The 17,032-nt window shown below is 30.9% G+C and overlaps 1 protein-coding gene across 1 annotated transcript in view; it reads right to left on the reverse strand.

Annotated features, from left to right (window-relative positions):
* Positions 1–17,032, reverse strand: part of LOC111677815 (MAP kinase-activating death domain protein) — a 35,754-nt gene that overhangs the window by 14,802 nt on the left and 3,920 nt on the right. Inside the window, exons 2-19 of the mRNA XM_046947074.1 lie at positions 16,309–16,673; positions 15,635–16,157; positions 15,211–15,572; positions 15,023–15,149; positions 14,385–14,417; positions 11,560–11,654; positions 11,308–11,491; positions 10,354–11,250; positions 10,086–10,286; positions 9,793–9,843; positions 6,316–6,667; positions 5,867–6,246; positions 5,325–5,807; positions 2,527–2,643; positions 1,957–2,214; positions 981–1,220; positions 633–905; positions 394–561 (exon numbers count right to left, since the gene is read on the reverse strand). Of these exons, the coding sequence (XP_046803030.1) occupies positions 394–561; positions 633–905; positions 981–1,220; positions 1,957–2,214; positions 2,527–2,643; positions 5,325–5,807; positions 5,867–6,246; positions 6,316–6,667; positions 9,793–9,843; positions 10,086–10,286; positions 10,354–11,250; positions 11,308–11,491; positions 11,560–11,654; positions 14,385–14,417; positions 15,023–15,149; positions 15,211–15,572; positions 15,635–16,157; positions 16,309–16,673 (5,109 nt within the window). The remainder of the gene's footprint in view (positions 1–393; positions 562–632; positions 906–980; positions 1,221–1,956; positions 2,215–2,526; positions 2,644–5,324; positions 5,808–5,866; positions 6,247–6,315; positions 6,668–9,792; positions 9,844–10,085; positions 10,287–10,353; positions 11,251–11,307; positions 11,492–11,559; positions 11,655–14,384; positions 14,418–15,022; positions 15,150–15,210; positions 15,573–15,634; positions 16,158–16,308; positions 16,674–17,032) is intronic.

Raw genomic sequence — 17,032 nt, forward strand, 5'->3', positions numbered from 1 at the left:
TAAGGAAAATAAATTGTAAATTTAAAAGAAAAAATACTTAAATTATAACCACGTATTAGTTTTTGTACAAGGTTAATTAATTAATAAATAAAAAATAAATTAAATAAAATATTAAAAAAATAATAAAATAAATCACCTTCCCATTTAAGACGTACGAACGTTCATTAGTACAAAATCAATAAATATTTTTTTTATTTTTAAATTTATATAATTTGATATATTTTTTAAATACAAAAAAAGTTCTGATTTTTATTTGATATAAAAAAATAAAGCAATATAGAGGGGGGAATTTATATATATTTTTTTGTTTCTTTGATTGATTGATTTTAAAGGGACATTGGGAAGTTTTTTTTTGGGTTATTTAAAGCATTAAATTAAGTACAAATTACTTACCTTGCTGTTGGCAAATAACAAACCAACACCTTCAAGGCACACTTGCAATAGACCACCTTCCCCGGTATTCATATCTTGCACAGGGAATTCACCGCCAAGCTCGGGAACATTAGTGGGAGTGCCACCACGTTCCATGGCTTCTTTAATACAATTGTAAAGTTCTTTGCACTAAAATTTGAAGTTAAAAATAAATTGTTAAATTTTGATTTAGAAAATTGAGGAAAAAGAGGACAACTTACCTTTCTGGTATAATACTTATGCAATTGAGTTTGACCACCATTACGCCGCCATAGACAAAGTAATTTTGTTTTCGGAGAATAGGTCATATTAACTAAACGTTCATACCACCATCGCTCTACAATGGTGCCATCTACGGAACGCAAAACTAAACCATCATCTCGTACTTCCATAAAACGTAATGGACCCGAGGCATCAACACCCTGGTGAACGGTGAAACTTTGACGATGCAAAAGTCTCGAACCGAGTGGTTTTAAATCAATATCATTACCATTCTGTTTGGGAGAAAAAGAAACGAAGAATTAAATAAATCGAAATGTTTTCTTCTGCTATTTTTAAGAACAACCTACCAAATTATTTATTTGATCCACCACATTGTGAACTTCTTGAGCATATACTAGACCAATATGAGATTTACCCAGTAATCTTCTTATTTTTCGTCGTATTTCCTCTTTATTCACATTTAACATTACCAAAATGGCGGTTAAATTATACAACATTGTAGAAAGTAAACGATCTTCATCGTGTTCTAAACGTTTACGCTCCGAGTCACTCAGAGATTTGTAACGTTCCATCATTTCAATGGGACCCTGAAACAAAGTAGAGATTTAATTTTAATGTTTCTTTAATCAGCTTATAAAAGCTTTAACATAAGTGCTTTTTTAAGAGCTTTGACATAAGAGTGGCAAATAAAGCAAGTCGAGCTAAAAGATTCCAAAAAGCTATCAGTTTAGTTCGTTAGTTATTTTATTGGTTAGTTAGTTAGTTAGTTAGTTAGTTACTTAGTTGGTTAGGTAGGTAGGTTAGTGTTCTAGTCTGGTAGACCGGAGGTAGTGGGTTCGATTCGCACTTGAGACACTGTACATCCTCTTTTCGAACTAACTTACTAACTAGTTAGTTAACCAGAAGAAATACGCCGTGACCTTCCACTAAGCTTTTAAAAGCTTTCATCTCACACATTAAAAGGTCACAACAATTTAGTCTTAAAAGCTTCAAATAAATTATATTTTAAAAGCTTTCATCTTGGTCATTAAAAGCTCACAAAAACTACGTATTTATTAATAAAAATCTTCACAGTTTTAAACCGTGGGAAGGAAATGTGATAAAATCTTCAATAAAGCTTTTATTTATTATAAAGCTCTATTTATTCATACGATTTAATAGTTAAAAAAATATTTGTGATCAAAAGCTTTAAAAAAAGGAAAGACTTTCTAAAAAAACATTTAAGCGTTTTTCATACATTAACAGCTTTTATATATAAAGCTTTGGTGAATCAAAAAATTAGTAAAAATATAAAAAAATAGAAAAAACATCTAATCAACTTACCTGATCCATACCAATCATATCACGCTCCTGACTCACAGCATCCAAAAAGGCATCTTCCCAAAATTGCATTTGATTCCAAAGATTTGAGCGATCCTTACCCAATAAACCCTCGAACAAATAAACACGAGGACTATCGGGCGACGGCGATGAAGAGGTATTTATTAAATGACCACCCGTATAGCGAAAACCAGCGCTAAGAGTAGATTTACCAGACCACATGTTTGCTGAACCGCGTTTAGAATCCTTAGAGGTTGTTGTCTAAAATTATGCATCAATTAAAGAAATTATAGAATCGCGTTAATAATAAAAACTTTTTAAAATATAAATACAATTTAAAGCAGGGAAACATGTTTGTTTTAAAACAACAAGGTAGACATTAGTAAAAGAAAACACTCAACATTTCCTTAAACAAATGTATAACAAATATACATTTAAGTTTTTTTTTTTTTTTTATTTTCTTAGGTGGGTTGGTGGGTGGTTTTTATCACGGAATGTTATGAAATGAATTCCTGTCTTTTTTTTTGCGAACTAATACGTCTGTTTTTATTTTTCTTAAAGAATTTTACTTACATTTTCGTATTCAGTATCGGAAACAGTAGAACGACAACTGGATGGCATACGTACATTCAAACTACCAACGGGCAGTAGATCACTAACAACCGATAGTGCACCGGTAGAACCAGCAGCCTACGAATTTAATTAGTAGTATGTAGTTGTAGTAGTAACAAAGTACAATAGTAGTATAAATGTAATACAACAATATTTTTCTATATACTTTTTTGTTTAGAATTTCTTTAGAATATTTATGTATTATTAAAAATAAGAACACGTATTACAACATGTAAATTTTATATTTAATTTAGTTAAATTATTAAGCATTTCAATATTTATGTTTAAAATTTACTACTTTACGTTTTAGGCACGACTTTATTAAGTATTTAATTTTTTCTTTTTAAAACAAGCTGCTGAAATGCATTTTTTATATAATTTTTTTTAATGATGAGTAGGAATTATTTACAACAATTTAAATGACTTTTTTAGGATACTTTGGATAAATGGGATATTTTTACTCAAATGTACGTTTTAATGATAAAAGCTAGTAAATAATATATATATGATGACTAAAATATTTCAACTCAACGTTTAACTTAATTCAAAATATTCTAAAAGGGCTGGTGGGGTGACAGTAGGACAACAACAATAACATCGGTAATGGTATACAGTGGAGTTAATGAGGGAAAGTTGAAGACAATTGCCTATTCTATAAGTATAGACGTACCAAATTTTTCAAGGTATATAGAGATAGTTGTCAAATCAATAACAAAAAGATCAAAAATACATATTATCAACAAAATAATAATGTGTTACTAAAATGACAACGCTATGTTGTCAAAAGAACGTTATCGAAATGACAACAATACATTGTCAAAACGACACAAATGGTAATCGAAATGACAATAATGTGTTGTTGCAATGACAACGATGCTTTGTCAAAATTATAACTGTTATTAAAATTTTATACGCATCCATTACCTTTATGTTAACAATCGGTATCAATTTCGGTAAATTTTTACAGAATTTCTTTCTGTATGAGGTTTACAGCGAATAGAATCGAAATAGTTTAAAATGAAGAATAATTTCCTTTTAGTAATGTTATCATATGTCAAGGAATTAGAACTCCTAAATAATCTATCCCACGTTTTCCCTAATGCTATTCCAAGACCCATTGTCGGCTTAAACTACAGGTCATCCAAATTAATAGATTTTATTTCATTAAAGAGTTCGTTATAATGGTATAATCTGCGACTCTAGATATGATTTCTCTCGGTTGGATCGGACTTTAGCTCCGTTTAGAAGCTGAAGATATAGAAAAAAATTTAAAATTTCATCAAAATTTCATTCTTGGAATATTTAAAACACCAAATATTTGAGAAATATTTAAGGAAAGAACTCTTCATCTTCGCTTGAATTTCGGATTTTACTTTCCGAAAAATTTATTTTATAGAAATTTTCAAAAATATCACAATTTGTTATCACCGATTTTAACCACATAGTTTCTTCGAAAGCTTAGTTGTTTAAAATTTGCATGATCTTCCAGTCGGTATTCTGATTATCGGATTTTGTATCCCTAAGATATTAATTTTATGAAACATTTTAAAAAATTGATCCTCATAGATTTAAATTAAAAAATATATCAGAAAGATTGTTTGTTTAAAATTTTAATGAATACAACATCCTTCAGCTTGAATTGTGATTCTCCCTTTAAACTTTGAAAGATCTAAAATTCTTAATGAAATATGGCAAACACTATATGACCGATAGAAATCACTTGAAATATCACAGGTATCATATAAGGGAACAATTGGACTTTAGTAATCGGCTTAAGTGACGATGCTTGAATCGATGGGGCTACAGTCTAAATTATTTAAAGTTCTAGACAGTTGTTAATCTCGTTTGCATATCGAAAATAAGGATCAATTAAGGAGACTGATATTTACAATAAAAATAAGTCGTTCGGGCTGTTAATAGACAAATAGACTCGTCATATTTGGTATGATTGTTCCTATGATCTGCCACTGGCTTTACAACGATTCTGTAATCCTTTGGCCTACACCTTTTCATCATCTGCGTATAGAATAGTAGGATCAATTAAGGTAACTTTAATTTACATTAAAAATCTCATTCGGTTTCTTAAATGACAAGTAGACTCTAGTTTTTTTTTTTAGTAATGATTTTCTTTTTGTTCATTCCATAGTCATAGATATTTTAAATCCCGTACGGTTATTCGATAAAGTATATGTGATCGTAAAACCATCATTATTCTCATTTTAATTTCAAGACTTTCAAACTTTAAATATTTGTCCAATTCATAATCGGTGTTGTATGGTTGTATCGTAGTATGTCGTAATTTTTTTATTATTGATCTGTTTTTAGTTTTTACGACTTACAACGATACGACATCGATTGTGATTTTAAAAATAGTTTTTTAATCAGACGTAGACTGATAGGCATATTATTGGCCGATAACTCTGTTATGATTATATCGGTACAATTGAAGGTGATGGTTATCAAAACGGTGATTAATATTGTGCGTTCAATATCTAAAAATTTAAATCGATATTTCTATGATAAATCTGTTTTTCAAAAGTTATCACATAGCTATAACTTTGTTTTCTATATTCTATCTACTGCAAAAGTTTCCAACTTCTTTTCCCATTTAACTCCACTGTATTTTATATGTTAACTATATATTAAATATTATATACATTTATATAATTAAATACACTTTAATGATACACTGGGATAAAAAAGCATTTTAACATATTCTGAAAAATATATACAAAGAAAGACATCTTAACAATACTTACATCTGAATCAAATGATGTTAATTTACTCAATAAAGCCGATCTCTTCTGAGCCAACATATCCTTAAACATTTCTGTGGTAGATTGGCCATCTTGACTATCGGCTGTAGATAGACGTCTTGAGGGACCAGTATTGCCAGCAACTTGTGTTGGTCCCGATCTATCGGTATGTGTAGAACTTTTACGCGATTCTTGCGGTGAAGCCCATTCACTACCCAGACCAGAGTGTGAGCCATTAGGACTAGAGGGAGAACGTAAATTTTCTCTACTACCCATGGGACTGGTAGCATGGCTAGAGAGTAAACTAGAAGACATATCACTAGCATCATTGAGTTCTTTACTCCAGTAATGGGTATGAGCAATTTCCATCATTTGAAAAACGGAGGCAGTGCCTCCCAAACCAAAATTAGAGAAAGTGACCTCTAGGCCGGATGTAATGGCCTGCAGACATTTCAGCATGCCCTTCCATACCGGTTTTGTGACACACTTTAAGTGGAAGAAATAAATAAATTAAAGTATTTTTTCTTTTATTATAAAATTCCTACCATATCATCTATATGATCATCGGGAGCTATTTTCTTATCCAAAGTTTTATTTAGTTTACTCAAAACCAAAGTGCGATAGGATTCATCTTCCATTAGTTTCTTAAAGCGATTCATTTTCAACCAGCCTATTCCTTCACCGGCCAATACCTGATTTGTCATGTCTTTTAGAAAGGCTTGATTTTCAGCATTACTATGTGATCTTTCCTGATTTTGTTGTCTCGTTATTTCTTCTTGGGTTTTATGTGGTCCGGCATGTTTTATCAAAGGTGTTCTTTCTACCAAACCCTTACGTCCCGGAAAGGGATCAAAACCCAAACCAGACTTTGATTTAGGACCCATAGTTTGTTGTGCTGAGACTTGGGGTTGTTTTTGTTGATTTTCTATAAGATCAAAACATATTTAGACATATGACAAAACTCATAAATTGATTTATTATTAATAACACTTACTCTTTCCAAACATTCCCGAAAACATGGTGGATGTTGACGAAGCTAAACCATTAAAATCACTACCTATATTGGAAAAGAAATTTCCCGAGCCTGCGCCACTGTTTTGTACCTGTTTTTGTGTAGCCAATTGATTGCCTGCTCCTGGACTTGGTGGTTCTGCTTTTTCATCCACTTTAATAAGACCCTTTTTAGTGGCTTCTTCTTTGGCTTTTTTCGTTATATCTCCCAACGTAGATTTGCCCACATAACTTAAATCCTCAAAGGTATTCTTACTAACACCAGCCGCCTGTTTAGAGACTTCTAAAGCTTGTTTGGATGCTTCCCCGGCTGCTTTCTTGGCATGCAATGTAAGCTGTGAGAGATTTTAAGATTTAGATTTTTGAAATATTTTCTATATAATTGTGGTTCTAAATATATCGCTAACTACTCAGTACAAAGTGCTTAAAGAATAAAGAAAAGTGAATTAACAAAATAAAATGTTTAAATTTTTAAAGGTCCTGTTAAGAGATCACTACTTTATGGATGATCGCAAGATGATCGACATGGTCAAATTATATAAGTGTAATGAAGAAGTCATTTGGATTATTATTTTAAAGAAAATAATGTTCAATTACAACATGAAAACATATGATCGATCATCCATAGAGAAAATGTGTAATCAGTGATAACCGATCGTTGACGATAGATCGCCTATTAAGATCTTTCTACTGATATTTTTGATACGATTTTGTTGTTCTTATAATTGTTTGTTATTGTTCGTTATCGATCTTGTAGTAATGATTTTTGATCATTCGATCTTTAAGTGATCTTTAACAAGCCTTCTTAGTATTTCAACAGGGAAATTAGGTGAAAAGTGTAATTTTGTGTCAAATACTTATTGGATAGTGTAAAAAGGTGTAAATGAGATGTATCAAAAAATAACATTAAAATTAACAAGTAATTTTGTTTTCTAATTAAATTTCTAATTTAGTTAAATGCTTCAACATCTAAGATGTCTAAAAATATGTAACAAGTCTAAATTTCAATGAAACTACTTAGTGATCTTTCTTAGTAAAGTCGCCCTTTGTAATTTAATATTTATTCCTATTTAACTTTATGACGTGAGCTATAAATACTATAAATTAAATGTATCTCTAAAAAAAAACATTTATTTGAACCTAAACTATTTATGAAAGATTTCCGATGTATTCTTTTAACTATTAATAATTTATTTTAATGAAAATTCTTAACCTTTTCAGAAGAATCATCTTCGCTGCTGTCAGTTTCAGTCTTAAAATAAAGAACACAATATACAAATTTAATTTTGAAGAATCAATTAATTTATGATCATTTTAATGTATTCCTGACAATGATTTCTTCAATGATAATACAATTTAATTTATTTTAAGACCTATTTCTGCAATTATGATTGAGCCTTAGTTCATTTCTATATAAAAATTTGTTTTTAATGAAAATAGAAGGGTTCACCAATTTTGTTGCATTTTTTAATTAGTAAATTACTGAAGGATCTTCAGCTCATAAGATCATAGATTTTATTAAGAACTCACATTCATTATTACTTATTGAATGTAATGACATGATCAGCGATTTACAGCGGATTTTAGGTTTTTTATACAAACATTAGTTATTTCATAATAAAATTGATCTTTGATAAGTAAAATGATCAGCTTATTAAGGATCTTTAGGCGATTTAGAAATTTTATATAAAATTTTGATTGGAATTGAAGTGATCACAGATTTTCTTATGGATTTTAACAGATTTTTGTTATATTATACAATATTTGAATTTTAATGAAAAAATTACATTAGCCGATTTTATATTTTTTATAAAAAAAAAATATTTCTGAGAAATGATCACAGACATTAATTTATTTATGTTTTTCATTAAAAAAATTTTGATTTTAATATAAAAAAATTAAGTGATCATAGACTTTATAACGGATCTAAAGCTGAAGAGGTTACAGATTTCGTTAAGGATCAGAATTATATTTATGGCATTTCATAAAAGAATGCCATAAAAAATTGATTTTATTTGGGATCTACGATCGTTTTTTGTGATATAAAAGTTTAATTTTATGGGAATTTGAAGTGATCACAGACAGACTACATTTAGGGCGTACAGCCGATTTTAGGTATTTTATACAAAAGTTAAAGTTGAAGTGATCACCGATTTTGTTTAACGATCTTCATCCAATTTCTGGTTTATCATACATTAATTGAATTTTGGTGGTAAATTGAAGTGATCGCAGATTATATTAACGATCCACATCCAATTTTAAATTTTTTCTATTAAGATTTTAATTTTTACGAAATTTAAATGATCAAAGATTTTATTAAGAATCTGCAGCCGATTTTAGCTATTTTTTACAAAACATTTTATTTTGATAATAATCTTCACAGATTTTAGATCTTCATCCTATTTCTGGTTTGTCATACAATAATTGAATTTTAATGATAAATTGAAGTGATCGCAGATTTTATTAATGATCCACAGCCGATTTTAGATTTTTTATATCAAAATTTTATTTTTACGAAATTTAAATAATCAAAGATTTTACTAAGAAACCAGAGCCGTTTTTAGATATTTTAAACAAAAAATAAAAGTTGAGGTGATCACATATTTTATAAAAGAATTTTATTTTGATGGAAAATTGAAGTGAGCATACAGTTAATGAATTTTGATGAAAAATTAAACTGATCACGATTTTCTTTAGTCGACTTCATTTCATAGAAAAAATTTAATTTTTATAGAAAATTTATGTGATCATATTACAGATCTACTGGCGATCTTATAAAGAAATTTATTTTGATGAAAATCCAAAAATTTTAGTTGAAGTGATAATAGGTTTCATTAAGGATATTTAGTAATGAATTTAGTTGAAAACTTGAAATGATCGCAAATTTTACTTTACTTTTTGATTTTACAGTAAATATATGATTTTTATAAAAAGTACATATTTTGGGAAATTGAAGTTATCACTGTTTTATTAAGATTTTTTAGATTTTATTCCATTTATACGAAAATTTTATTTTGAAGGAAAATTTAAATGATCACTAAAGTCGTGTTAGATCACCAGTTAAGTTTAAGTATATCTACAAAAATTAAGTTGTGTAGTAAAATAGAAGTGATCACCGATTTTTTAAGGGTTTTCAGTCGATTTCATTTACTTTTTTTTAATGGGGCATTAGTGGAGTAAACTTTTTTCCTAAATACACAGTACTGTACAAGAGATCTTGCTACATTTTGTAGAGCATTTTCCAAAAAGAAAAACGAACATAAATTTAAAGTGTTAAATTTTGCTTGAACCAATTGTTTTTTTCATTTTAATTAAATACGTATAAAAACTACTAAAAGTGTTATAAATAGCAACTAAAATATATATTTTGTTAAAAAATACCCCGTGGATTATAGTTTATTAAATATATATTCAGGGTATTAACAGTAGTTCAGCAAAGTTTGGTAACACTTTTACAAACCTTTTCGAATGTATGACGCATTTTGTCATCAATATCTTCATCCAAAGATTGCTAAAATATTTATTGATTTTTTTTTTATTTTTTAATTGTATTTAAGTTTACAGTGTAAATAGTGTTTTTGTTTAAAAAAGAGGGGTTTTTTCGTAATGTTTTAAAGAAAATATTTAAATTAAATTTTTAAGATAAAACATAAGAAACATCAACACAACATTTATTAAGTTGATATTCTTTTTTTTAAGAAAATGAAGAAATAATTCTCCATTTCTTTAGAAAGGGGGTTTCGAAACACTTACCTTGTCCATGTGAGCCAATATGCCCTCTTGGCTACTTTGTCGGGTAGTTTCTCTTACTAAATCCTTGGCATGTGAGGCTATATTTTCAAATAATGAGGATTGAGAGGATTGACGTCCTGGACTGCTGGAACTAGAACCAGAACTACCAGTGCGAGCCAAAATATTAGTGACACTGGGCTGTTTAACGGGAGTTATGGGAGGCTAAATTTGTGAGGAATGTTATATGACAGCTAAGCTTGGAACATAATTTTATTAAAGAAAAACATACCGGAATTTTCCTTTCTGTTGCATGCCGATTTTCTTGATCTCTCGGCGTCCTCTGATGACCCTGAGGTGCGGTAATGGTTATATTGGAATTACTTTCCGATTCTTGTTCCAAACTGGCTGCCTTAATGGTGGCATCTAGTCTTTGAGCCACTGGTGCAGCCAACTCAAATGGTTTGGCGGGAAAATCAAATTCCGAATCACGATTAAAACTAGGCGAGGATAAGTCGGAACGACTAGATGAGGCTGATGACATGGGCGACTCGGGACGATCATCTTCATCCTCTTTGGAAGACATTTGTTCCACCATACCCTCGGGATATTGTAGCTTACTAGGAGGATGATACACCAATGCTGGATCTAAATTAGACGACAATGTCTGAGGAACATTATGAGGACGATTGTGTGAGCCAAAAACATCATGTAAACTAGGCGAAAGATCAGACGAAACCATTTCCGAAACAAAATCACTTAGAGAGGAATAAGATGAACTCGAACTATCGGCACCCTCCGAATCAGAACCACTTTCATCGGTGGCTGCACATTCCAATTGTTTGAGTGAACGTAAAGCACCATTTAAGGAACTGCCATCATCCCAAACGGAAAACCGTATGGGTGTTAAACCATGAGCAAACCATTTGGGTTTATCGCCAACTTGTAATGGATCCATAACACCAGTTTGTACCCTAAGGAAGGCTACATTTGTCGGTGTCAGAGACCATTCAGCTAAAAATTCTACAGCCTGAGTTTTAGCAAACTGATTAAGGAACGATGAGGCGCGAGGTCGTGAGCGTAAAAAGCTATTAATTTGAAAGGCCACCACAGGACGAGGATATAAGCGTAACGTACGAGTGTGTTCAGCAAAGTTGGCCAAAGTATTTTGGGAGTTAAAGAAACGTACCTGGAAATAGAGAAAATAAATGTAAAAGTTTATTTTAATATAAACTCTAGAACTTACCATGGCTACTCTGGTGGCCACATCTACCGAATCGACATCGGTGCCATATATAAAAGGATTTAAAGCCGGTGAATTCATGGGACTTGGTTGGCGTGACATGGCTCCTTGAGTAGACACTGAATTTCTTTGACTAGTGTAAGCCGATTGAGAGGGTGATTGTAAAGGTAATCTGGCCTGTGAAACCCTATATAAAAAAAATACAATTTTTAGTTTTGAGATTTATAAAGAATTTTTAAATCCCTTTTAACTTACCCCAATAGAGTGGGCTCTGTTAAACTATCCCTTACCGAGGGCATTAGTTGTTGTGTAGATATTGCTTGATTTGAAGCAGTCATAGAACTTAAAGCCTATTTTATGTGAAAATATTTAACATTAGTTGGGAAATTTTTTGTAATAAATTTTTAAAACTGAAAACTTTTGTTAGAGGTTTGGTATTCTGTAACCAAATTGTTATATTTCTTTACATATACTATATAGAATGTGGGAAGTAGTATGATTTTTTTCTTGAAAGGATTTTACAAATGTACAACATGTAGTGATAACAGTCGCCGTGAATGATTTATGCTTTTTAGTTATGATTTATATATTTTTTTCTTAATATTTTGATTTTAGTTAGAATATGAGTTTGTTATTTGATGACTGTTATTAGTACAATTGTGGTGCATTGGAACATAAATTGTAAAAAAGCTTTTGAAATTAAAAGTCGTAAAAAGCTTAATAAATTAAAATACATGCAATAATAAGTAAGTTAGGAGCATAAAATTAGAGTATATTTCTAAGGTAGAGAGAAAAAGGCATAAAGTTCAGATCATAGCATGTATGATCTCAAGATTTTTTTACTCAGTAATCACGGGCTCAAAAGATTTCCCAAATTAGGGAATAAGTGGAATTTTTAATCAGCTTAAGCTTGTTTATTCTAACCTCCACCGCCATTAGAGGTGATGTATAAATTTGACAATCCCTGTATAACATTAAAAAATATTATTCTGAAACCAGACAAAGTACATTTAGGATCTTTTTAACAATTCTGAGTCGACTAGGCTGGTCAAAACACAAAGAAAGAGAAACTAATGAAATTCATTAACTATATTCGATTTATTCTCAGCAGCTTGGTATTGAAAATCAGCCAAATCGTTCCATTACGTAAGAAGTTATGAGTAAAAATTTTAGTCAACTTCAAAAAAATATGTTTTTTCAATCCATCTTCAATCATTTTCACAGAAAGCAAACCAGATAATTATAAACATTTTGTCATATGTCTTTATTTTCATCCAAGTATGAATTCAATTAAGATTTTTTATTATAGATTCAAAATTTCTTATTGACCCATTACAAATGTATATGGTTGGTTGGTTCACGTGTTAGTTCACTACGACTGAGCAGTCAAATAAAGTCGAAGACTCCCTTTTGACCGGACCACTCCACTTGTTAGATGTAGTATTTTATAGTTTTAGATCCAGACTGTAGCATTGAGAAATTTTGGGATATTATTAAGCATAGATTCAGATATCTCACCAAGGCTAGATATGAAGTAGCTGCCAAGTAAACGGTTTCTTTTCACGGATAGAGCAGGGTATTCGCAGATAAGATGGAAGACCGTTTCTTCCTTCTTCCTGTCTTTGCAACTATGACAGCGTTTATTGAAAGAAAGTCCAAGCCTGCTCAGCACCCAGTGTCTTATTATTACTACTGTTAATTCCGATATATCCCTTATACTTCGGTTTAGAAGTTGACTTGTACGTTTATCATTGGTCTAGGTTATTCCACCTATTTTCAGCCTTTTGAAGATAAAATCTTAGGATACTACTTTTGATAAAACCTAATGGGGTTGCTACTGGAACGGCGTTGGAGATATCAAGAGCAGATCCCGTTCTGGCAAGTTCCTCTGCCTGTTCATTTCTATATTATTCCCTATGCGCAGGGACCCAAACAAGTCTGGGCCTCCAGCCTATATGTTCTTGATTTAAAATTTTCTGATAAATTAAGCCTCCTTGCTCTGTAAGCAGATATGGTCATGTAAATATTAGCGTATAATAGAATTATCTTTAATTACTTCTTTAAAAATATCAGCATCACATAAACAATATTGAGATAATATTAGTCATGAATATGTTTTCTATATACATTATACGAAATCTTCTAAGATAGGACCATAATAAGTCCATTTAACGCCCTCTTCTGAAAATCCCTTTAATACACAAGATATGGTATCAGTATAAAATTTTGCAAATGTTTTCCTGGATTTGCTTATAACTGGTTATAGTTCCCATTAATACATCCCAATATCACTTTATTCATCGGGTCTACAGGAGATTTTAGTATAAAATTTTGCAAATGTTTTCCTGGATTTGCCCATAACTGGTTATAATTCCCATTAAAGGTTCACATCCGAATTTCACTTTATCGTTATTTATTGGGTCTTTAGGAGATTTTAAAAAGATCTAGCCTAGTTCGTCTTTATATGAGTTTTACTGTTGAAAATACAATAATCCCTATTAATTTAGGTTTTTTGATATTAAAAACGAGACACATTTGAAGTTTCTATATAAAGTTCCCTTCCGACTAAAATTTTAACATTCACAATTGGTTCAAAAATACAAGTAAAAAAGTGAAAATTTTCACAAGTTTCGGTGCATAATTGTTAATGTAACTCCTCTCAGAGAAAATTACTTTTTCGTCAATTGATCGTTTGAAAAAAACAATGTATTATTATAAATTAGTTTCACTCTCGAATTCTTAAGAGTTTTGGTCATAATTGATCCATTGTTAAAACTAAAAATAATAAAGCGATCGCAGAAAAAAGTATTTTGAACGTTTGGATATGTATTTCTGGAACTTTTTTTAAAATTTTAATATTGATGACAAATCAAGGACCTTTTCTCTCCGATACTTAAAGTATTAGGTTAGTAAAATTAAATTTTAAATATAAATAATTAAGCTAAATAAAATAATATTTAAAAATATTTATATATAAAACTTAAAAAAAGAAAAACATGCCAACTAAACTTTTAAACATTTAGATATAAGGGCAAAAAAGTTAAATAAAAACTAGAAAGAAAATCAAATAAAATATTTACACCAAGTCCAGCTTCATCCATAAGTTGCATAGCCTGTGTTTTAAGTTATTATTTTTTATTATAAGATGAACGAAAGTATTTCATTGATTTGAATATATATTTTTTTTGTTTATAATGATGACAATGTAGTTGTAGTTAGTTATCGTTAAAAAGTAGAAAGAGAGAGCATGATATTTAATAAATAATTCGAAAAAAATATAAAGCAATTAATAGTTTTAGAAGAGTTAAAATAAATCAAAAGTAATCAGTAAATTATATTAAACATAATTCAAGTGCTTTTTATATATAAAAAAAAACTGTACAAAATATTTAAACTCCTGAGAGTTTTAAATGTATTTTCGAAACAATAATGAAAATGGGTAAATGAACGTTTATATTCGAATAACTTAAGAATAAAGAGAGAGAGAGTTATAGATGTAACACTGAAAGCTTTTTATTGTCGAGAGAGTTAGAGAAAACATTTATGTTTGAAATTTACAATTTAAGTGTAAGTTTTTTTTAATTATTTTTCAATAAAATTAAATTTGGAAAAAAAATTTTTAATTAAAAGAGAAAAGCTTTTGCCAATATTTCTTTAAAAAAATATTTATATTTTTTAAAATTTATATCAAATTAAAAAAAGTTTCATGTTTAAATACCTGTTTCAAATGATTTTTCAAAACTGTGCCTTCTGGTTCGGGTAGCGGAGGTATTTCATCATAGCCGCCAGTAGGAGGAGTTAACTTTGTAGAATCCAAATCCACCACCCAAATATCATCGGGCAAGCTATAAATATTTAGATAATAATTCGAAATATTTCTTTTTGCATATTCTTTGCAATACCCACCGGAAATTCTTTTTATACATTAAAAATGTGGCCGGTACACCAATAACAAACGGTGTGGGAGCCAATAGCAATTGCTCAGCACAACTCAAACATGTGGGCAGTAGCGGTATCACCGGAAACATATATTCCAAAGGATATAACATTGTGACAAACGCCATTACCGACATGGAGAGTGCATTATAGTCACGAGATTGAAACAACACCTTGTTCTCCAACATAATTAAAGTCCAAACCTTTAAACAGGTCTCTACGCCCAACAACTCCAAAGGCAAATGTAAAGGAAAATCGACTAAAGAAAATCTAGTATGATCGGGCAAAGCGAACAGTAAAGGTTCATGGACTGTAGGAGAAAGTACCTCCACCTGAGAAGAATGTTCCATAAAGTAAAACAAATTATAATTTTTATATAATTTCCAACACCCACCTCAACTCTGGTTGAACCCGGCACTGGTACCGGTGTCGATAACAATCTCAATATCCAGGTTTCAATTTCTTTAACATCATGTAGCACTATAGAAGAGGTCGCCTCACTAGCATGACCCGTTAACACCGTCCACACATTATCTCGATTATTTTTCTGTGATGCCCCCACCCTCTTGGGCGAGGAGGATTCATTACAGGCATCTATTAACTTTTTCAATATAAATAAACATTCACGAAATGTGGTGAAGAAAGGATGATGTGATATTATACACAATGAAGTCAGTGATTGATTTCTTAATTTTGTACGTTTCCTAGAGGCCCGCGGTGAGGGTGAATGACTGCCACCCGATTCAGAGTCAGCTGAAGGTGCCATTAGACCCAATTTCGGTACCTGTTGCATATTGTGACCATGATGTGAAACATGATGTTGGGTATCGGAATCTCTACGAGAAGTCATTTCACGATCAGAATCACTTGGTGCGACGTTACTTCTGTAGTCGCTAGAAGAAGTTAGAAGGCCGTAACTATTAAGAGAATTATATCAATTGTACTTTAAAGGCGTTTTTGCGTAACCAAAAAATAATTGTTTATTACTACCACTACAACTCAAAATTTTAAAAGAAAAACTCAAAAATAAGCTTAAGCATTTTGTTTTTAATCCTAATCTCTACTTGCCTACTAAATGCCGAATCTGAACTTCGCTCCATACTTTTACGCCATGATTCTCGGCGAAATGCCGAACTCCTACGACCCCGTGTACTTTGGGCTGTGGCTGCTACATTATGTGTTTGGGCTTTCTCTACACTGGGCGTATGTTTCTCCACGGGTCTATAGAAATTAACACATATACCGTATCGCGTTTTTCCGGAATCTTTATCGGTTAAGGCGAATACAAATGATGTCATATCTCGAATTGCTGAGCCAGTTCTTCGAGGACCAACACTGGTACAACCTTCGGGTTGACAAAAATATACCATATCGAGGGGTAAGGGGAAATCGGCATGATCCGAGGGTGGATAACGTCTTAAAAGTTCGGGGATCTAGAAATGCGATAGAATACATTTTGATATATTCTTGAAATTCTTAATGTTAAATAATATATAGTTCTACAGTTATAGTTCAGTTCTAGTTCAGTTCTAGTTCAGTTCTAGTTCAGTTCTAGTTCAGTTCTAGTTCAGTTCTAGTTCAGTTCTAGTTCAGGTCAAGTTCAGTTCTAGTTCAGTTATAGTTCATTTTTAGTTTAGTTCTAGTTCATTTTTAGTTCAGTTCTAGTTCAGTTCTAGTTTAGTTTTAGTTCATTTTTAGTTCAGTTCTAGTTCAGTTCTAGTTCAGTTCTAGTTCAGTTCTAGTTCAGTTCTAGTTCAGTTCTAGTTCAGTTCTAGTTCAGTTCTAGTTCAGT

Source organism: Lucilia cuprina, chromosome 3 (genome assembly GCF_022045245.1).
Source record: "Lucilia cuprina isolate Lc7/37 chromosome 3, ASM2204524v1, whole genome shotgun sequence".
Taxonomy (NCBI): domain Eukaryota; kingdom Metazoa; phylum Arthropoda; class Insecta; order Diptera; family Calliphoridae; genus Lucilia; species Lucilia cuprina.